Source organism: Lepisosteus platostomus, chromosome 24, assembly GCF_059453375.1.
Source record: "Lepisosteus platostomus isolate fLepPlt1 chromosome 24, fLepPlt1.hap1, whole genome shotgun sequence".
Classification (NCBI taxonomy): Eukaryota; Metazoa; Chordata; class Actinopteri; order Semionotiformes; family Lepisosteidae; genus Lepisosteus; species Lepisosteus platostomus.
This window is the reverse complement of record NC_142634.1, coordinates 6,249,700-6,272,006: the sequence shown is the minus strand read 5'-3', so window position 1 is coordinate 6,272,006 and position 22,307 is coordinate 6,249,700. Positions and strand designations below refer to the sequence as shown.

At 43.0% G+C, this 22,307-nt stretch overlaps 1 protein-coding gene across 22 annotated transcripts in view; it reads left to right on the top strand.

The window, feature by feature from the left end:
* arvcfb (ARVCF delta catenin family member b) overlaps window positions 1-22,307 on the top strand; it is a 158,575-nt gene that overhangs the window by 69,488 nt on the left and 66,780 nt on the right. Inside the window, exon 1 of one of the 22 annotated variants that reach the window (XM_088618398.1) lies at window positions 5,197-5,848. The exons of 19 other annotated variants lie outside the window; for them this stretch is intronic. In XM_088618398.1, coding sequence (XP_088474524.1) covers window positions 5,828-5,848 — 21 coding nt within the window. In that variant the 5' untranslated portion in view covers window positions 5,197-5,827. Of the gene's footprint in view, window positions 1-5,196; window positions 5,849-6,965; window positions 6,990-18,213; window positions 18,237-22,307 lie in introns of those variants that run through there. 2 more of the 22 variants (XM_088618403.1, XM_088618400.1) reach the window with 2 other exon arrangements.

Here is a 22,307-nt window from a genome sequence, read left to right as displayed (position 1 = left end):
TTTTTGGGTATAAATTCTCTCTATTTGCATAACTTAGATGATTAGAATAGCATTGGTCTGTATGTAACCAGGGGGCCTGTTTGCTCGTGCATTTTTTTCCATGTAATTTGTAATAGTTGTACAAAGAACACAAAACTAATAGATGAATCTATTTTAACTTATTCTCCTTTTTTGGCAGTGCGTGGTTGCTGAGTGGCTGATGTTTAAAAAGACCGTTTTGGTTATCCTTTTTGAAGGATCATAAGATATATAGCTTTCTCTCTGAACATTTGACTTGACAGTTTGATTTGTATCTGCATAAAATCTCTCCCACTTTATTTTTTAAAGTAGGGACAGTGTCGCTTATAGGACACCTAAGACGTGAAACGTGGTATCTGTTCAACCACGTGCTGCTACAGAATTGATCCAGCTGAATCTGACCCCAAGTGTTCTAAAGATTTTTTGGCTATTTTGGCTTGGCTTTCTTGTTCTGTGTTTTGTTTCAGTGTCCTCTCTGGAAACGTTCAAGCATAGAAATTCCATCTTTTTCTTACTGTTAACATCGTCTGGCTCACATCCATTAGCAAAATACTTATCCGGTGGATGTCAGACGACTGTAATAAAATGCCTGAGCATTTCTGATATGTCTAAAGGGAGAATTTACCTGCTTTGAATGCGTAATTCCGTACTAAGGTCTGTGAAGGTTCAAAAAGTCAAGTGCTTAGCGTTGTACAAAAGGGCCTCAGGAACATGTTTGCTGGGCAGGCTGCCTGAAATTATAGGGATCTTTTCCGTTTCAACTTGAAGTTCAAACAGCAGCTTTAATCCACCCAGGACTGTAGATCCTCAAACAAAACGGCTGAATCATTAAAAAGATTGTAAGCGTTTTAAGTTGGGATGCTTCATCACATAAGGGTCGATGTGTTGTAATGATAAGTTGCGTTTGACTTTTTTTGTGGCATCAGTACTTCCTGGAGTTTAAGCCGGTGGTGTCGGGTCTCTTGACCGGCGTGACCTTTTGGAAAACATTTAGGAAATTCCAAGATTTTTCCATAACGTCTCTCGATCTCCCTTGGCGGAGCGACAAGACACAGAGGGGGTAGTTGCAGTGGCACTGGTGCTCTCTCAACTTTGCCCTGTTGGGGCACAATGAAAACAAAGATGGACTATTAACTAGGCTGCGGAGATATCCCAGACTGGCTTGCTTTGTGAGACGGGGAGGGGTTTGGGGCAGGGGGGGCCAGCGACTTCCAAAAACATCATAAATCACCTGTTTAACAATGGAACACAGTTCCCCCGTCTTCCTTTCCCTGCCACTGCGAGATTTCTCACTTCTCATAAATCTGTAATTACGTTCGGGGGCCATCGAGATTCATCATTTAGGGAAACAAATAATTCCCATTCATATTCTTCTTGCGTCTGAGCCTCTAACTTCTTCTTTAGTCCCAGCAAGCACGTATTCCTCTCTCCCTCAAAAACATTGACTTTTGCACACCGAAGGTGGCAAGGTTCAGCTTGATGTGAAAGGTAATAGGATGATGAAAGACGCGCTTCTCATAACGATCCGTGAATCCGTGCCTTGGAATTGTCATGGCAGTAATCTGAAGCTCAAGGTGATGCTTCTGAAGAGTGAGGTGTGAAGTGTCAATATCTAGCTGGCAGAACCCAGCAAAATGAAAACTGCATTAGCCGATGGAATGGCAGAGAGCACCGATACGTTCAGTAGAGGCTTAAAGTTATTTAGCTTTTTAAAAAAAAGAACAGAAATAGCATTAAGATGTGGAGTTCTGTGCCCTGCCTTGAACCCAGAGGTAAGGAATAGCAAGGACACAGTGCTGGTGTCTCATTAATCACGGTCTGACTGTGGCAGGGATTAGTGCTTGTGTTTGTGCTCAGGGTAGCACAGGAGTGTTGGAATTTACACCCTGGGGTTGCAGATAGGCGTGTTCCTCGGAAACCTAGTAAAGGACAGACCTTATAAAGAGGGCTATTAATATTGTGCAGCGAGGCACAGACCTTCAAATCCATACATTACTAGAGCTTGATTTCTGGAGGGGAAAAAATGCATGTTGTAAACGTCAACACATGAACTCAGCAGTGGGATTTGTTTTACAATTCGTTTGTGAACCTAGTGCAGGATTCAAACAAGTGGCCTTTTAAAAGTCGAGTGAAGCATTGCAGCTATTTGTCTCCTGGTGAAATGCATACCAGTAGCAACAAAGGCGCTATGTAGAATCACAGTCCTGTAACTAGAAAAGCTGGAAGGCAATGTGGAAATTCAGTCTCTCGGTTTTACAGGAGTGCTGTCAGTACGGACGATACAGATGTAGAGTAGAATATCCATCCACCTGAGGGCTAAAGGCAATCTAATGTAATCCATGACAATCAATAATTCAGATTCCTCTTTTTGTATTACCATTTCACTCTCCGTTTTAATCCCATCCCTGTCCTGATCATTAATTGTGTGGAAGGTTCCTGAAATATATTACCCGTAAAAAAAATATTTGAAGTTCCCAATTTGCCCTTTTAAATCAATCAACTACTAATGACCCAACTGGCTAGATGGCCTTCTCTGGTTTGTGAATGTTCTTATGAGCTACAGTATAATGTTCTCATTATGCCACCCTGCCAAGAGTAGACATCTTGTGCTTTTTGTGTATGACAAGAATACTATTTATGTGTTTAACATGGTTGTGCTTCAAAGAGCCTCTATACATTCATACTCTGAGTGAACAAGGTTAGATGTTGACCATAGGTTAAGTACTAAATGGAAAATGTACTGTGCTGTAATTTTTCTAATGTCAGTAGGGATTTTCTCACATTGGCTGGCTTTGTTTCATTATGTACAGATTAATGTCTCTATAAATACATTAGAATTTTATTTACAATTAAAATTCTATTTAGGCATATTGTTTTAATTCACACTAAACAGTCTTTTTTGTACAATAGAATTATGGGTTCATTAAGAAGTAGCTTTTGGATTCAAGATTATTTTTATGACTCTGCAATTTTAAAGTTTGCTTTAGAGACACGAGTTTCCCTTCAGTCAGCTACCACTCAGTAAATTGTGAGATATGCTAATTAATCATTTAGGTCCCCAGCTCACTACAGCACTAAGAATGTTTTTAGTCTTAATCCCTGGAAATGATCACATTTAGGTACAAATCTTCTGTATGAATCTTGATAGTTTTCCCCTGAAATAGCAGTTGATTTTTCCTGTGTACCAGTATTGATTTTAAAACGCTGTAAGACTGATAACATTGACATTGCATTTCTGTTTTCTTGAAATATACATTAAAGCTTTGTGTGTCTGTGTGAATGTGTACTGTATAACATTTCCTCAAATCAGTTACTTTTGATAGGTCATTTACAGTAATCTAGTAGTGTATTTTGGTTGCATTTGTTCTGTCAGGTGGGGAATGGCAGTGTAACATCCAATATATGGTAGGCCTCCTACTCGGAACAAATTAAAGATTGAGGATAAACTCACATGTTCGTACTAGAAGTAGTGGAATGAAGTCTTCACCATATATGGTAGCTGCCAGCTCAGTAGAGACTGTTTGGGTTGACAGCAGCTTAAGTGCATTAGCAACACTGTAGGTGCTCTTAATGTGAAACAGGCAGCTGCCTGCTTTGCACCAGGCCTTAGCAAACGAGTTACCCCTCTTTTCAAGGTGAGAATGTCTGTGGTATTATAACACTGAACATGGAAAGGCTGCATTTACTGGGAATTTTAAATGATGACAGCAATATGTCGCAGTAATGGAATAATCAAAAGGCGTTATTGTTTTTAATTTCTTTATAGTACTGTATGTAGAGCTTTTTGACTGAGATGTCTGATCTGTCTAGCACTGAACAAATACAGTGCCTATGTAATGAGGTACAGTGGTTTATGTGCTAATAATACCCCACTGTTTTCTGGGTGAGGGGTCTGTGTCTGGGGTCTTGTGTACAGCTTTGCTCTAACAGGCTGTAGGAAGTTGGAGTTTTGAGATTTTCAATGTTCCTTGTTTTTCAGTATCTTGGTACTAGGAACCAAATGGGTTGAATGGCTTCCTCTCGTTTGCAAACTTTGTTCTTGGGACAAAGAGGCAGCACATTTCCCCTGTGTCACCATTTGCTAGACCTGCAAAATTCAGTTCCTTTTTTTTGTGAGGGAGGACTAATGTGAAAATCATTCGAAAATTTTCAGTACTAATGTGCACTTTGGAAACGACCGCATTTGTGAAGCAGCCACATTGCAAAATTTAATTTTCTTTCTGTTGATGCCTCACATTAATTTCTGTTTTGGGTTTATTACATGTTCATATCTGCAGAAAGGCTTTTGAAGCTGCCTTTTTAATTTTTCCTTTGCTGAGCATCCACTTTTGCCAAAAGAAAAAAGATTAATAATAAATTCATTAGATATTTTTTCTGCCCTCACTTCCAGCAGGAGCCTGAAATGCTGCTATTGTAAGCAGAAATAATCTATGGTGTGACTTTATGAATGTAGTCTGGCTTTTACATACCAGATTTGCTAAAACAACAATAAAAGGAAACCTTCCTAAAATGAAATGCAGCAGTTCTGGGGGCTGATCGGTTCTCTTTCTAAATCATGGAGAAAGGCTGTAAAATGTCGTTTTAACAGATCGCTGCTGTGTTCAAGGTGCCTGAAACAATGCCTGTAGTATGCTGGAGTGGTTCAGAACATTAACCTTCATGCCATCTGTTCTTCAATAAGATCTTGACAGCAATGACTGTGGTTAATTAACTTCAATGTGTTTCTTATCAGTGTATTTTTGCAGAACAGGGTTTTGGTCACATCCAGAATAAAGTTTAGGAATGACTCGAAGCGTGTAAGTGCTCACAGTCAGAATGGATGGAAAGGCAGGGTGAAAGTACTTTGATATGCAGCATTTTTTAAATAAAATGTAAAGCTAGGATACTGTGGCTGCTTTTCTCTTCAGATTTGTCTTGCGCATATCGGAAATTAAAGGGCACGCACGCACGCACGCACACATGCTTCTGTAGCCTATTGTGTTGTTTTTTAATCAAATTTCTGTGGTATCTAGGAAGCTAGTGGGTAGATTAAAAAAAGAAGCTGTGGACAGGAAAGTGGAAAGGCCCTGATTAGATTAACACTCTTAACTGTTCTGACACAGAAGCCGAGAGCTTTAGCAACTCCGGCTTGGAAAGCAGGCTTAAGACAAGCAGGGCACCCCGCAAACTTCAGCACAACTCTGCGCCGTCCTTCGGAGAGCGAGCGCTTGCCCGTGCGGGGTGTGGCCAGTGCATGCTTTCTGCGAGCTCCAGCTGCCTCTGTCTGTCAGATCCCACCCCCAGAGGGGACCTCGTTTGCATAGATGCTGGCTGTGGAACGGAGGACAGGCGAGCAGTGTGTGGAGTAGGCTGGGAGAGAGCAGGACACTGGCAGCCTGCTCAGAGGGCTTCCTCACTTATTCCCCCCACTCATCGCTCGGCATCACCTTCTTGTTTGTCTGGCTGTGTTTGACGAGGGTTTTTTTCTTTTTTGCGGGGGGGGGGGGGAGGGACCCGAGCTGAAGCTGGACTTTTGCGGAAGAAAGGATTGGTGGAGGAGGAGGGAAGAAGCTGGTCTTTTAAATTTTCGTCCCTGTTTCTGCAGCACCTCACGGGCTGAGGAGGAAAGGAGCAAGGCTGTTTCGAGGAGGAGGAGGGGGGGTTTGCCATGCGTGTGTGAATGTGGAGAGGGAAAGGATGCTTGCCTTTCTCTGAGCCCACTGCAGTCGTCTGTTTGAGTTGGTGGTGGGGGGGGGAGGAGGAAACTTTCTGCTGAAAAGGAGAAATTGCATTTGTCTTTTTCCACGGAGGGTAATTAAAGACTTCATCAATGCCTGCCGAAGTCAAACAGGTAAGTGCTGTATAAACTTGTCTATATTGTTCTGTGTTTTTCCTCTTGCTTGTTCTGATGCTTTTGTCTCGGAGTAGTTTGATCCGCTGGTCAAGGTGGACAGGGAGTCCTGAGTGACATGCAGGGGAGTAGATTATTTTAGCCAGCTGTTGTCAGTTGTATACAAAAGTTTTTCTGTGCGTTATAGCCACCCTGGCTTTCTGTCTCTAGACTGGGTTTAATGGGCAGCGGATCTCGTTTCAGAGACCTCTGTGCCAGCTGAGACCTGTATTTTTTTCCATTTTCATTTGACCTGCCACCCACCTTTATCTGGTACTGTTTAAGATCCGCCGGAGATCAAACTGGCCACGCACCGCCGTACTGTAAGTCAGTCCAGATGGCCATCATCACAAGGGTCAGGGCTGGTGTTGGAACTCCAGGATACTTGCAAACCCAAAAAAGTGTGTGAAAGACACAAAAATCTGCGTGTGCTTTCATGAGTGTGCCCAAACTGTGCATTTATAGTGACATGGTCTTAAATATTAAATTAATAAATATCATACATGTATAATATTTATTAAGCATAAAATAAGGAGAGTGTCTTTAAGCACTCCTAATGAAGTAGGGGAACAACTGCATAATGCTTCAGTATGCTGGTTGTGGAAGTTTTCTTTACAAGCCCACAAGATTTATTGCTTCTGTTAAGGGTTTTCCAAACGAGCTTGTAAGCTCACCGGTTGTTTGCAAGCACCGTTTAAACCTTTTTGTTTGGTGGGTTCTTGGTCTGCTTTAAAGCTACTGAAGGGTGTCCACTGTGCTGGCGGATGGCTCTCGGCATTCGTGCTGCCCCACCAGACTGCAGTAGCTTAGACGTCTAAAACTGTCAGCTGGAAATATGTGATGTTCTTCTCGGAGCTTGGCAGCATTCCACCTCAAAAGGGGAAATATTTGGGGGTGGGGGGGGGCAGTCAACTCTGAATGACCCCCTGGATCTTTTTCGATGGGGAAGGTTGACGGGGGAGTTGCAGCTTGAAAATATTAGAGCGTTCCCTGAATTTCAAAAGCATTCTAGCAGCTGGCTGGATTTTTGGCTTCGGGGGTCTGATAATCCTTAAACTTGCTTTCAGCAGACAGATGCTCCTTACTCACTGGCAGATCTTTCGTAAGTTTACAGATTTTGTTTTTTGGTCAGATATTCCAGGTTTATAGTGAGAAAAGTTGTGGCTGTATTATCCCTCCCTACCATATATATATATAAAGCCCAAAGTGACACTTCTATTTTACTTCCCAAAATGGATTCTAGTGGTACTCTGTGTGCAGAAGTGCTGACCTTATCGATAAAGATTCCAGGAATTCTTTGCCTGGATTCCAGAACCCCATGGCCTCCTTGAAGAAGAGTCCTCTTCTGGGGCAGCGGGGCGCGTGTATGTTTGTGCACTCGTTGTGCGTTTCAGACGCAATGGCACCTGTTTTACCAGTTTTAACGGGGAGACTGAAGGGTTCAGTCAGTGGCTGGCTACCGCCCCCCCAAAGAGTGAGAGCTTCCACTTCGATAAAGAATTTATCGTGCAGTGGAAAGTGGAAGACTTTACATTTTAACTTCTGTTGCAAGATTGTTCTAATTAAGCCACCCAGCTGCGTTGAAATGGAGTCCCTGGTTTCTTTCAAGAAACAGCTGGATGAGATGCTGAGATCAATTAACTACTAACTACTACCAAACAGGCAAAAATGGCCACTTCTCATTCGCAAACGTTTATGATCTTGTTCAGAATTTATCTTATGAAAAGCTTATTATTTACAGTATATTGGTCCAAACAATCTCTCTGGATGTCACATTTTAGCTTTGAAATCTGGGACTTTTAAGAAACGCTGTTTTGCATTGACTGCTGTCTTGGAATTGCCTACAATGAAAATGAAAGGCTTAACAGAACACAGAGGTGGTTATCCCTGCCCAAGCCCAGAAACATGGCTTGTTGGGTGTGGCACTTGGGCTCTGCTAAATTTAATTTTTAATGTAGGAATTAAATGACAACATGGCCTCCTTAATTACAGAAGAGTCCGAATGACTTAAACCATCACCGGATTGAATGTGGACAGATTTATTTTTGAATGTTCCTGCAAATGAACGGGTGGAATCTACAGTATGTATCACGTTTTGGTGCTGCTCAAAATGGCTTACTGCAGCTGTACAAAACAAATGCAAAACAAGTGTGTGTCATGGGGGGAGGAAATTGTGAATTTTGCATTCGAGGTGTTACAGAGTTCTCAAGCGCTTCTGCATGAACTTTTGTCTCTGGTGTGCCTGTGCTGCTTGCAGTATAATCTTGAATACACTGAGTATTATAAACAAGTGTTTGCCAGTCGTCTATTTTTTATCAAGGCTGAGGTAAACTTATTAAGCGTATGGATATGTATTTTGGGCCAAACATTTCTTGGCTACTGTTTTAAAGTATGCCACTGTAAGGAGTCTCCTGTGACAGAGAATTAGGAGACAGAATCTATGTCTCAGCCAGGTAACGTTTTCTTTTGGTGCTGTGTGTTTATTCTGTATGTTAGGTCTAGCAGCTCCTTTCTTCCCTTTGGAAGAACATGGCAAAACAAAATAATATTTGGGTATCCTTTTACTGCTGTAGGTCTTTAATACCACTTCAAAATCCACGAATGATCTCATTTCAGCCTGGTGTGTCCTGCAGCATTCAGATCAACCGCCTGCTTGGAATCTGCTATTCACATTGTTCAAAACGTTTCTTTCTAGCAAAGAAAAAACGTTGTATCATTTTGCCTGTTTATTCCGAAGAAGAAAAATTGATTTCTTATTTGTGCTTCATGCTTCGTAGGAACAGAATTATTTATTAAGTGCTGGGAACGTGCATGCGAAGTGTAAAGACGTATGCCATGCACTAACATCTTACGGGGAAGTGATAACGCCAATTAAATCCTCCCGTCTGGCGGCTGGTGGGCTCTGGGCTTGGCGCTTGCGGATGCCCGCTGGCCGGCAGAAGCACTGTGTGTCCAGCTGTCCCGCTGTAAACGGTGGCTCTGATGGTCCCACCCTGCCGATCCTGCTCTGCCGCCTGTCCTTTGCTGAATGACCTTTGACAGATGGGTGTGCCCCCCCATCCCCAACAATCCCACCTCCCCCCATAGGAGCAAGTGAGCGCCAAGACCTGAAATGGGAGCTGGAGTCAGGGTGGGCTCACAGCAGCAGCTGGTGTGCATCGTCCCTGATCTGACGATTGGGCCTAACCCTTCTTTTCCTAAATGGAGGCGATGCCAGTCCCACTCAAGTATTCAGGGTGTGCTCTTCTGGACAGGAAAGCACGCATACCACAGAGTCTTCGCATGATGGCCAGGCTGTTCCTGGGAAACTAAGCAGCTCTTCAAAAAAAATTCCCATAACTCCTTTGGCACTGGGACAGCATGGCAGGCAACAAACCTGCTAGAGATGAAGGAGTTTGAATTCTTAGCTTTGAGCACCGACCTTTCCAGTGAATGACTTGGGGGGGGTACAGCTACATATCAAGTTTAACTGCTTCTCTAGTGGCTAAGCCTCTTTTGCATATGCAAACTCTTAGAAATAAAATGTTTTGCTGGATAGTTTTAAGACCTTTTTTTATGTTCATCAGGAGGCCACAGTACTGTAAATCGAACGGCGCAGCTCTTATTAACAGGGTGCTCTTGTATTATCGCTGTTTTCTGAGGTTTCAAGTGGTTTGTTTGTTGTTGTTTTTTTTTCCATCCACGTTCGGCAGGTCTGAGTGTCCCTTCCAAGAAAAGGATCAATCGACACATTGAGTGTGTTGGGAATGTGTAAAGGGGGGGGAAAAAGAATTTAGATGCTAATGTGGGTGTAGGATTAAAAGCACGGCTATGATTCTCAGCAGCTCAATAAATCAGCAAGATAAAGCCCAAAGATTGAGCTGCTTTCTCCTTCACGCATTAAAAGCAGATATGCTGTAATTTTATCCCAACAGCACCGTGCCACTGAGATTCTCCAGTGCTTCTAGAAAAGCTGGCCTGTGAAGGAGTGTTTATTTTTTCCTCACGTTAAGCACTCCTCTTTTCCCACCTCTCTCCCTTGTCTCTGTTCTGTCACGGGGATCAGAAGAACTTTCTTCTTTCTGCCGAAAGGCCACAACAACAAAGGCATACTTTAGATGGCCAGATATCTGAGAAGTAGGTCCAATTGTAAACACACTGCAGCTCCTCTCCCCGCTGGTTTGCGAACAGACAACTCCAGTCGAGCTGCTCCACCATTGACGGAGAGGTGAGGGAGGTCCTGGGGGGCGGTCAGTTAGTGTGGGACGTCCAGCTGGCTGACAGATGAGGGCTCAGGAATATTAGGCTGCACTCGGGCCGGTTTTCAGCTTTCCTGCCTGCTTACCCCATGCAAGTAACTGTTTTTCATTCTTTGCCCCCCCACCGTAGAAAATCCACAAATGAAATAGTGCCATGTTTCTTGGGAGTGCTGCTGCCTCTAAAACATTCTGAGGGTGCGCCAGAGCTGTGGCCGTCTTCCAAGGAGAGACGCTAACGACACACATCACACTCATTCTCAGACCACGATGGTAACCTCAGTGCCAAGCGTGGCAGAGTGGTGAGCTCTCCTCTCCCATGATTAATGACCCTCCTTTGCTGAAATACAGCAGATGGAGTCGACGGACTGCTCTATGGCCTTTTTTTTGTAATTCCCTCTGCAGTGAAACAAGCCTCTCTCCTTACTTTCTCAGTGCAGCGCGGGGGGAAAAAGGAAAGTCGTATTGATGTGTGGTCTGCTTTTTTTTTGGTGCTTTATCTGTAACAGAAGTTGTGCGCGCGAGAACGCTTCGCCATTTCAGGGGAGGGGAGCTTCTCTAGCGTGGAGTCACTCCTCTTCTGCTCCCCGGGAGGGTTCGGCCTGTGCTGGTCTCGTTATCCCCTCCGACTGCCTCTGTGATACCATGGAAACCATAACTTTTGCTGTGGTAGCATGACTGAGCCACTGAGGTTCTTTTTTTTTTTCTAGCAGATTTGTGCGAGAAGGTGGTTAGGAGGGGGGAGGGTCAGATAGAGTCCTTCCTAAATTCAGCTAAAAATCATCTGCTGTCTGTCTGTACTGAGGCATCCCAGTGAAAAACAGCATCACGATCCACTGGTCTTTTTCTAAGTGCATTTGTATGGTGTTGCAAGCCGGAATTGGGAGTCCAGGACCTATTGACAGTAAAGGGGACACAGTCCCTCCCCCATCCAGCCCAAACTGTCCTTGTTTTCTTCACTCTAGTCCTGCTATCATTGACACAGAGCCCTGCTTGGTATAGAAAAGCACAGGGGCTTTGTAACAATTGTGTAGGTTCCTATAGACCCCCACCCCCACAGCCTCTTATTCACAGCTGGGGGGCCATTAGGAGGCCTACTGGGGAAGGGTGGCACTGAGATTTGCTCCACAAAGCACTGCAGTCTGAGTCAGTCCTTGTGTGCAGAGCCGTGGGTAGGAGGTGGTTTGGGCCTTGGATGATTCTGACAATTGTCGGGTCAGCTTTCTCGAGTTGGGTTTCTGTCTTTCCTGGGCTTTTTAAAGGGCTGATGGAGCAAGGTGGCATGGAGGGGGGGGGCGGGTTATGTGCTTACAGAATTTCTCCATCTGTCTCAGACTAGCTTTTCAGTCTAATGATTTAACGTTGCTGTCCAGCTCTTTAAGGTTAGAATGAAGCCTAAGCGAACTATTTACAAGCGATTAGGTACTAGCGCAGAGAGAATATAAAACTGTTTATTGACTGCTGTTAACTTTTTTTTACGTTTTTTGACTGTCCAAGCAGTCCGGTATTGGAAATATGCAATGCATGTTTATACCTAGACATCCTTTTTTTTTTTTCCCCGCATCAAGTTATTTCTGAACGCTAAACCGAAAACAAAACATCTCGGACACGTTGCTGAAGTCCGGGGGTTTGTGCCGGGGTAGGAAATCCCTCAGCCTCTGGCAGACAATAGGCCTCATTATTCATGGCTGGTTTCCAGAGCAAACGTGCCCAAAACCTCTGTAACTGAAGGCCACACTTGGCAAGCTGAGTGACATCGGAAGCTGGGTCTTCAACCGTTACCGTCTACTGTACTCGAACGCTGTTTTATCTGCTGGAGGAGAAAAAAAAAAAAGATCAAGAGTGGGAAAAGGTTAGCCAAGTTAGAAAAAGCGCCTTGGAGATGCAAAAAAAGAAAAAGTTGGAGACCTTACGTGGTCCACAAAGGGTCCTGTTGTTCAAACAATGGAACCATTCAGATTCCAGAGCAGCTGTCCTGTACCGTTATCTCGTATTGTTAAGCCCTGTTACTCATCTTCTGTGTTCTCATGGAATGTTAGTTGTTTCAGCCCACTGGAGTAGTGAAGCAGAAGGGGGAATGTGTTCCTGTGGTCCGCTGTCAGAGCCGTGTCAAATTTTAGAACAAATCGGATAGGAATAGGTTATGACGTTCAATTAAAAGCTGTTTTTTTTTTAAATCATTTTGTTGTTTAATTGATGTTAATAAAAAAAACCCGCGCAAGAGTTCAGCCCATTCTGCAAGCCAGCCAGCCCAGCTAGAGCCCAGCTAGAGCCCAGCACAGTTCACCTGCCGCCCTGTATTGAGGATGTCGGGAAGCATCGTGGGCGACTGCAGTCTGAAAACGGGGTGCTGGCACTTGGCAGATAGCACTGAGGCACAAGTCTTTACGAGGCGAAGCCTGGGAAATTCGAAGGGCTTTTAAGCACATTATGTAGTTGTCGTTTAAAAAGGAGTTCCTGTATCTTCTTAAAAAACAGGGTGACAGTGTCGGCCTCCGCCTCCCTTCAGACCCCGGTGTCGGAGGCAGTGTTTGATTGAAAAGCAACGTCCTTGGCCTCCATGCGCTGCTTCCGTGGCAGTTTGGATTCGAGGGTCAGGACGGGCTGGGGAGGATTTGCGTTCGGATGTGAGCCAGTGTAATCGCCCCGTTTCTCGAGAGGTCATGTTTCCGCTCGACGGGTCGGGACCTCATTTCAGGACCTGTCTGAGGATTAGGAGTCGTGTTGATGGCTTGAGAATTGGGTGGTGAGGCTGGCTGGTGGAGGAGGGGGAGAGTTGCCCACAACTACAGAGCTGCGTTTTGTTCTGGGCAGTCAACTGAGCGGAGGGAAGGAGGCTAGGAAAAAGCAGAGCATTCGAGTGAGTTAGAAAATGGCACTTCTTGTAGAAAAATATTGTTGGCTCTTTCCCCCTCTCCACGTGTTAGCTTTATGGATGCAGCGACCCTTTTCCGACTCGCGTTGTCTTTGAGCCGTGAGGTTTAAGTTTGTCACCTGAAAGGAGGATGCCTGATGCGGTCTTTTTTTTTTTTGTCTTTGCTGTACAGTTGCCAGCACGCTCTGTCGTCTGGGGAAACCAGGGAGTCTCTGCGTTCCCATTTTAAAAGGTTTTCCAGGAAACCGCTTGCTTATTTGCTCTTCTCTTTGCACCCTTTCTCGTTCTCAACCCCAACGTGACTTTTTCCCAGTCCCTTACCTTAGTCAGTCGCTTCCTTCTATTTTCAGTTGAATGAAGCCAAGCCGTCTCCTTGATTGGTGCCGAAGGACGTTTTGAAATGCTCCCCCTTATTCTCCATTAGAGGCATTTGCCCTTATTCTGTAGGACACAGGTTTTGTGTTAAATGGTTTCGGTACCATCAAATGTAATGGGGTTGGGGGGGGGGGGAGAGTCATTTAAGCTTCTCCAACAGTCCTCTTGCTCTTTATGCTAATGAAAGTCCCAGGGGCTCACATGAAAGTACTGTTGCAGGGCAGGTCACTTACTGTACGAGGACGAGCTGAATGAGGCTGAATTTAGTCTGCTTTAATACTTTTCCTGAGAACAAGTCACTAAGGCTGCATCTCCCCACTGCAGTGCCAGTTAGATATCCTTCTATTTATCCCAGTATGTGCTGAATTCTTTTCACTTGCTGTCCCATTGCAATCCAGGCTCTTTGCTTATGAATTGACACCCGGATTTATGACACCAATTCCTCTTCCCAAACCAGAAAAGCCCTCAGGTCTTTGTAAATTCCACGACGGGCGTGCACACGCACTTTTTCTTCCTGTTGAACACTTCCTGGCCGTTTCGTTTTGTTAACATTAGGTCTTATGGTGAAAAGGCTCTCCAGAAAGATGTGCCAGAAAGATGAAGAACAGTGCCTAGTCCCTTAGATCAGAGCCTGTAGTTTAATGTAGAACCCCATACACTTTAGAGGGGAATGAGAAATGCAGATCCACTGATGGTCTGATTGTGATGAGAACTATGTTTTGGGAATGTTTTAGACTTTGAAATCTCAAAAACATCCCTCTGCAATTCATTCTCATGAAAACAGAATGAGTTGCAGAAGGAGACAGTGAGAGCTACTACCATGCTGCAGCAAAGGCTGCTTAGGAAAATTAAAATGAGAGAGCTCTGCCAAGCCACAACTTTTTATTGACTAGTTATATTGTTTGATTGATCTATTCATTGGTTGTCCAGCTAGAACACGCAGCTGTCTTTGGTTCTCCCCATGAATGTTGTTTTATCCTTTTGACTCCGTCGATTGGCCCCATGAAAAATTGCTTTTGAGCTGAATTACATTTGAATGACTTGCTTATCTCAAGGTAATTGAATTCATGCATATGCATGTTCTGCACGCACAACAGCCTGCCTTGAGAGTTAAGAAGAGTGACTAAATCAAGCCTTTATTTAAAACCATTTTCTCATGCCAGGTCCTTTGACAACAGGTGAATAAAAACACTCTATCATGGGTGTAAAAATGTAGATCCGAAGATTCTAAGATCAGGGGGTATTACATTAAAGGTGGTGCTGCACTTGACTGGAGGAAGAAAGCTCTCTGGTCTTCAAAGTGTATTTACAGCACAGTGCAGAATTCAAGCGAATGCTCCCAAAAGAGAAGTCATGCCCTTATTCCCCTGTCTCACAGATCAGTGTAGCCCTTTGAGAAAGAAGCTGAAGATGCTGTTCAGTCTCTGCAGTCCTTGCACTAGTTCTGAGCCAGCCAGTCTGTCAAACAGTGCCAGCACAGAGGGAAGCATTTTGTCATGTAGGGCTATAACTCCATGAGGCTTTCGAAACGTCAGAACCAGAGCTTAAACCCTGCTGTGGGAAACTATTTCTGTAAGTTTTGATGTAGTAATTTAGTTTATCCGTATGTTTTCTATCTTTGTGTCTTTGTGACAGCAAAGCTGTTCAGAGATGTATTTTTGCAAAGGCAAGCACTCTTTCTGATTAAATCTGTAAGCAACTCATGCATTCTTTCGTACTGTATCTTATCACTCGCCTCAAGATGCGCCGAGAATAAAAAAAAAAAACCGAGCCAATTCCAATTTTGTTATGATCTCACTCCCTAATTAAATGGAGAGTGCTCAGTTTAGCTCTTGATTGTTTGTCACTGCAATGTTCTGTCTCTCTGCAGCAAGTGTTGTAAATTCACAATGAGATTTTTTCCCATCTTTTTTCCAGCCAGAGGTTTGTAAGTGACTTTATCAGGGAGGTGCGCTCCTTGTATTTTAAGCTGCCGTTTGTTTTAATGAGCCAGCAGCTGAGTGTGTGGAAGGGCAGCCTCAGATCTTTCTACAGCAGTGCTGCAGTAGAATAAAAACCATATACTGTGCTGTAGCTTGTGGCCTATAAGTGCTTAAAGTGGGTCAGCTAGTATTTTTCGAAGGGGTTGCATTGAAGCCATCTGAAATGCGTTGTGACCATGGATCGTTAAATTTGGGATGCTTTCAGAATGATTCCGAAGATACTGTGTGGCTACAGTAAGTTCTCGGTCTTATTTGCATACAATTTGTAGTTTTGGTCATTTCTAAGGAAATTTGATGGGGCCTGGCTGTGCATGACATTAGAAAATAAATGGTCGTCATCCTGTATTTTCCTGCTTCTGAAAGATCTCTTGAAAGACATTCACATAACCCCTATGCAGTACATTTAAAAATTAAATGAAACCTAAGGTACCTTGTTAATCAGAAGGAACCCTGGTTTAAACCCAGTGGTAGCAGTAGTGTGGATCTCACTATATTAAACCATGATATTGCTGATTGTTTCATCAGATAAGTGTTGGAAAACATTAAAGTTCGAATTATCATTAGGCCTATCTTTAAACATCTGAAAGCAATTGGAAGCATGCCCTCCTCATCCACGACATATCTTACCTACATGCACCATCATTCCATTATCTAAGAAGTAAACCTGGTTTTACTTGCAGAACCTGTTATGGCAAACATGGTAATAATAATACATTTCATTTATATTGCACCTTTCCATGTTCCCCACTTAAAGGCTAAAGCAGAAGTCAAGGAACTTAAAAATGACTAAGAAAGAAAAAGGAAATTAGTTTATAGTAGTGGAAGTTGATAGGCTTACTGTTAGAGAAAGGCTTCTGTTGAAGCTGCTTGTCTGAGATGATCTGAGTAGCTGTTCCACAATGGACGGAGCATACAGGGAGGAGCACAGTAGCCCATAGTGTATAGTTTGGGGGACTGCAGCAGATTAAATTGACCTGGTATTAACGACTGATTGCTAAGTGTAAAAACAAAGTTAACAAGAGAGCTCTTAGGGATGCTCTAGAGGGTTTGGTGTTTCCTAACGAAGGCCTGAAATATTGCACCATGAATCGAAGAAATGATTTAATCTTAATATAAAATGTCTGTATCTGTAAGATAAATCACTGTATATTGAGAAAGGTTCAAAAGCAACCCCAATGCCCCCAAGTTTTCAATGTAACCCTAAGTTGTCTCCCCCAGAAATCGGGAAAAGTAGTTTCCAGTTTTGTTGTTGAATTTCAGAGACTGAGTGCTTCATGTTTTTTACTTCCCATGTGCTTACAATGTTATTTTTTTATCCCTGAAATTTCCAGAGTTCAAAAGAGCCACGAGGTGCTATTCAGTACAACAGAGCAGACAGGAAAATACTGTTTACTAAAGTATTAAAACTGAATGATTTATTTAGTAAGAAACTGATGATTCATTTGTTTTGTAAGTATTATAAGCACTGGCTAATAAATATTCAAGAACCCACTTGTGGTACTCTCTCTTCACAGGATACTAAAATAAGTGACCATAATATTGTTAGATTTTTTTTTTTCCATTCCTACTGCACTGAATGAGAAACTGTAATTAAAGGAACAGACTGGAAAAATACTGCATCATTCAAGAAGAAAACATAAATCTGAATAAACCAATAGACCAGAAATGAACTAATGAAGGGTAAGTTTGACAAATTACACTCCAATGAAGAGCCATTTTAACCACTTCAGGAATATTAATTTCATTGTCAGTCTTTGTCAATGGTGTATCAGGGTTGTTTACTCAGTCTCCTTTCATTTTATACAACTTTTGTCCCAGTAGGTTGGATAATCACGGCTGAAATTAAACCGATATCACTGATGTGGAATTGTACTGTATCTTTAAGCAGCTTTACAGGAGGAAGGGGAAGGTGCAATAAAAGAGAAGTGTTTTATGTTTGATAGCCTTGAACATCAAGCTGAATTTTGATCCTCAGAACTTTGTAGGCTCTTGACTGTAGAGCACGCTGGTTTCCACAGCACTGTCAAGCAAGACATGCCTTGTCATGACACCAAGCAAGAGATTACAAGTGGCAGGTTAGCATTTAAAACACTTACCAAGATGAATTTGTCTACTGTATGCCTGTGATAGCAATCCTGACATCAGACTTCAGTTGTTTGTTTGTTTCAAAGAGCGACAGAACAGCTGCCGAACTCTGTTGGCCTTGCCGTACCGATTTCCCTCAGAAACCTCTGCCTCAAATGCAGGTGACCCAAGGCAAAAACGCGGACATAAATTTCAAATTTCAGCGGATGGATCAACGTTCTTACGAAGGGGAGAACCAACCACCACTTTGACAATTAAAAGGGTGCAAGAGGACAGTTATCAAATTGCAGGGGTTGGGCTACTTCCTCACGCTAAGAAATTGTGTACTTCAAGGGCATTCTTTTGGTATGAGCTGGCTTTCCAAGCGTAAAAATCTTGGGTGTGTGAAATTATTGTGGAAGAGGGGGGACAAAAAAAACAAGGCTTGGCAAAGGATGAGAAATGAGGAAAATGATTTGTTGGGTTGTGCTACCCTTCTGGGGGCCTCTGGGAACTCGCGGTGGAGAAACTGATGCACAACTGCATGGAAAGGCTTCCTTTCTGAAAGGCGTTTAAGCTTGTGCAGTAAATCTGGAAAGGCTGAAGTGATGCAAAACCCTCAGGTTATTACACTGGGGGTCACCTTTGAGAGGGGTGGTCCTCACTTTGGAAGGCTCGGAGCTTGATGTTATCCAGTACAGGTGCTGAAAAACTGCTCAGATGTCGGCACACGTGCCTCACCGATTGAAAAGGGGGAGCACCTTGGCACCATATGGGACAGGAATTTCACTTGGGTGTTCATTAATCTCGACAAGATGGTAGGAATTGTTGGCCTTGTTAAAAACAAATGCGGGCATGTTTTCCGAGCTCATCTAATGATCTGGAATTTGTAGCTGTAGTGTTATGAGAAGGCAATTGCCCCGTAAACATGGAAAGCAAGTTTAAGCAAAAAAATTCAGCAGTTTGACTGAGACGGTGTCTTGGACTGGTGGTGAGTAAGACCTGATTTTAGGATCTTGTTTCCACTGTGACTCCTGTGTCTGCAGCACACATGGATGACAGTTGAGCCACTGCCGGTAGAAAACTTCATTTCCGAAGATCAGAGGCTGAAATTTGCCTGACCGTTCCTCCTTGTACTTGTCAATCTTCTGCTTTTTTTATGGCTTATCTGCTACCAACGCATCGTGTGACTCTTTGACGAGACTTCACTTAAACGCGCATTAAAATCAGCCTTCCATTGTGTTGTCCGAAGTCATTTGTATGCAGCTACTCAGGCTTTCTTTGTTAAACAGGGCAAGAAATTGCTTCATCTTTTGGACATGTAACATTATAATCTGTAGCTTTATAAAGTAACATCAGTTAGGATTGGGATTGTCTTTATTCCAATAATTGTTTTAAGGAATGTTCTAAGATCTTTTGTGGCCAGCTGTCCATTTCAAACCTGGAAACTTTGTGGGATAGTCTATTTCTTGTAACCGAAACGGCATTGTTCAATTTTTTTCCCCCCTACCGTCTTACAAAATCACACGGTACAGTATGTCTGACTGATTTTTACAATTTTTTCCTTAAAAAAGCAGCACATTTTTTTTCCCTGCTCACTGTTGCTCGGCTGGCTCTCTCCCAGCCCTCGTATTGTGGGAGGGTTTGGATTCTCCGTTGTCCTTAGATTATATGGTCGAGAAAGTTCCAGCAATGAGTAAACAACCAGTTCAGGGTCAAAGTCAGCGGTTTCTAGGTTAGTCCTCTTCTCCGCCAGAAGGAATGCAGTCTGAGGGATTTGGATAGGATTGTGTTCAACAGTTCAAGGATAAGTGTTCTGGAATGGGTCATTTCACTGAATGGAAATGAGTATTTAGGACATTCCAGCGGTTTGAATTTTTTTTAATGTGTTTCTTTTTCTGTCGTTTCATCCATACATTCATTGATTGTTGGTTGTCTTTTTTTACCAAAGAATAAATAATTTACCCCGCCAGTTCCCTCGGGCCCAGCCCTGATCATCTCTAGTACAGAATCGGTGCTCATCCCCCTCCTCCAATGAACAGTTTATTCAGAGGTCCTAGAACTACAGTCCACAATAGGCGTCTGATATGAAATATTAACCAGGACATGAAAATTCAACAAAGGAGCCAATGTATTGCGAGATGTCTGATGAATGTCTGTAGAGACTGAAATGTTAACCTTGACATTTGGAAACAAAATGCAGTTTTATAGAATGTACAATTAACTTTGTGGGGAGGGATTTTTTTCCAAGGCAAACACTCTTATTTTGTGCTATTGCTGTACTACGGTTTTTCCATTTTCCTGCTACATGAGTACAATGCTAGACTTAGGTAGTGGATTCTTCAGTCTTTCTGTCATTGCAGATGTAAGTGTTAGCTTCCAGATTCTTCATCAAAGTTACTCTCATAGTTTTGATTAAATTGTTTTGATTGAACAACATCTTATACTGTGTGTCAATGCTTAATGTACTATAGCAAGAGGCAGTTAGGAACCAACTACCAGTTGGTAAAATTAATTCAACATGCAGCATTTCAGATCCTAACATCAGCAGCTCTTTTGTGTCTAGAAAGGTAGCAGAGCTGTGTTGGATTGGAGATTGTTAAGAAGTGTGTAGGTTTTCCAGGCTTGGGCCTGAGGCAAACAGATGCTTTGTGTAATTGCACTAAAAGCTTAAGAGGTCTCACAGGACTGAAGGATTCCTGAAGCTTTTAAGAGAAATGCTTTTATTTAAATGGCAACTAAAAATGGGGAATTGCTGTGTTGAAAACTACGCAGCAACACATTATCCACATGCAGTAGCCTGTTGTTCAGTGGCGTTGGGATGTGAAGGTTGTGAGAAGGGAGAAAGTTTTTCGCCTGTGAGCTACAGGAGAAAGGTTCCCTGACTGTCCCTTCATAGAGGGCTTTGTGCTGGACTACACAAGAAACTTGAGGAACAGCTCCTTCGGGATACAACAAGGATGCCTTTGCACACTCCTTTACCAGATTCATAGGTGTAAAACCATTTAGGTGTGCATCACAGATTCCACAAATAGAATCAGTCTTTTAACAGCAGCACCTCTCAGACGGGTGGGGATCAGTGGTCACTGAGTCACTGACCGCTAGCCTGTGCTCTACAGTAGCAGCTGAAGGCTTCAGGAGGTTACTCGGGGTGAGGCTTAGTGAGACGGTGGAATACTGCAGTATCCTGGGTATTGAACCTCTTGCTCACAGACCCTTCTCTTGAACGTCGCCAAGGTATCTGTTGAGTGACTTTTTAACTGAATCCCTCTTTGTTTTGTCTTAATGGGCTTACAGGCCTGAACATTAGAATTTCATGCAGGTGGTTTATTTTCAAATCCCTGTTGTCTTTTTGATTGAGTCAACTGTGTTGTTGTGTGGTTTGTATTTATGTACTGTATTGCTTCAGGTACTGAGCACTCACTAGCTAGCTTTTCATCCCATTAGACGTAAGTGCGGTCATACTGGAGTACATTTTTGGCAGTAGCTGGTACAGTAATTTGGTCCCACATCTTCATTATTCCATTTTTTGCATTTTTGAACTCCTGCAGTGTCCCATAACTGGGAAATTACTTGAAAATTTGGGCAGCTAGGATATATTTTTGTAATTTCTGGCACAAAGTGAAAAAAGTTTGTGCGTACACACACCCAAACTTCAAGTGAAAGTTTGAAAACTGTTTTTCTTCATTATCTGCAGTAGTCCAGAAAGTTATTTTTGTTCCAAGTCTTACTGATTAATGAAGAAAACCAGCACAGAAAGCATGATAGACAGCACTGCTGTATTGTTTTATTTTGTACTTAATTTTCATTTTTTTTAAACAACCCTTCGGACTCTTTAAAGACTAAAGATATCTTGTGGGACTTGTCTTTCTGCTGCCGTGCCTCACAGTTTTCCCCTAGACCTGTCTGGATTTGATTTCTGTCCGCCAGAACTCCAGCCTTGCTTGTTTATCTCATCGGTGTACCTTGTTACTCAGTGTTTGCCGGAGAAGTTGCACATTTCCGTTCCTGTGAGTGAAGGAGGCCGTCACCGTCTGGGAGGAACTGTGATTAGTGCACAGATTTGATTAGTGCTGCTAATTGGGAACCTTTCCCTTCCCATCTGAGCGGCCTTTCTGTGTGATATCCTGGCAGGGGATCTATTTCGGACTGTTTCAGAACTCACTGCAGCTGATTGCTGTTTCATGCCAGTGAATTAGTGTACCAACTAGCAGCACTGTACTCCTCTTACATGATATTCTATTTTAAGGAAAGGGTAGTGGAAGTACTGTAGCTGTCTCGTTCTCTTGAATAAACTGTTGCTTTGCTTTCTTAATCATTTAGGAGTTGATACATCCAGATGTATATGCATTTCCATCACATATGCCCTTCCTGTGCGTGACGAGAATAGGGAATTAGCTGCATATTACACGATCATGAAAACTCTAGGTCCCCCAGCATACATGTAGACAATGTAGATTGGCCAGTCAGGAAGAGAGAAGGCCAGCAATTTAAACACTGAGAGAAAGAGGAAATGATTAAATGAATTTACTTCAGCCAGCCCAGATAAAAAGATTTATTGATCAGAAGCTTACACATAAGCAGTTCTTTCCCTGTGCTAGGTATCTCTGTATGCTTCAATTATTCTTTCAGCTCTTCAGTAGCTTCAAGGCCGTGTGGAGGGGTAGCAGGAGTTCCATATCTTTTTAAGGAGCTGTAGCGCCCACTGTCAGAAAGCGAGTTTGTGTGGCTCAGCTGAGGATTAAAGCAGCAGTCAGCAGTGCCAGATGTTCTTGTGGTGGGAACCGCCCCCTGGTACAACAAGACTGCTGTGGAATAAGGTGGGAGTCTAAGGTCAGTGTGGGTTGAGTTGCAAAGAGATATTGTGTGGATTAAAAGCTGTAATAGGT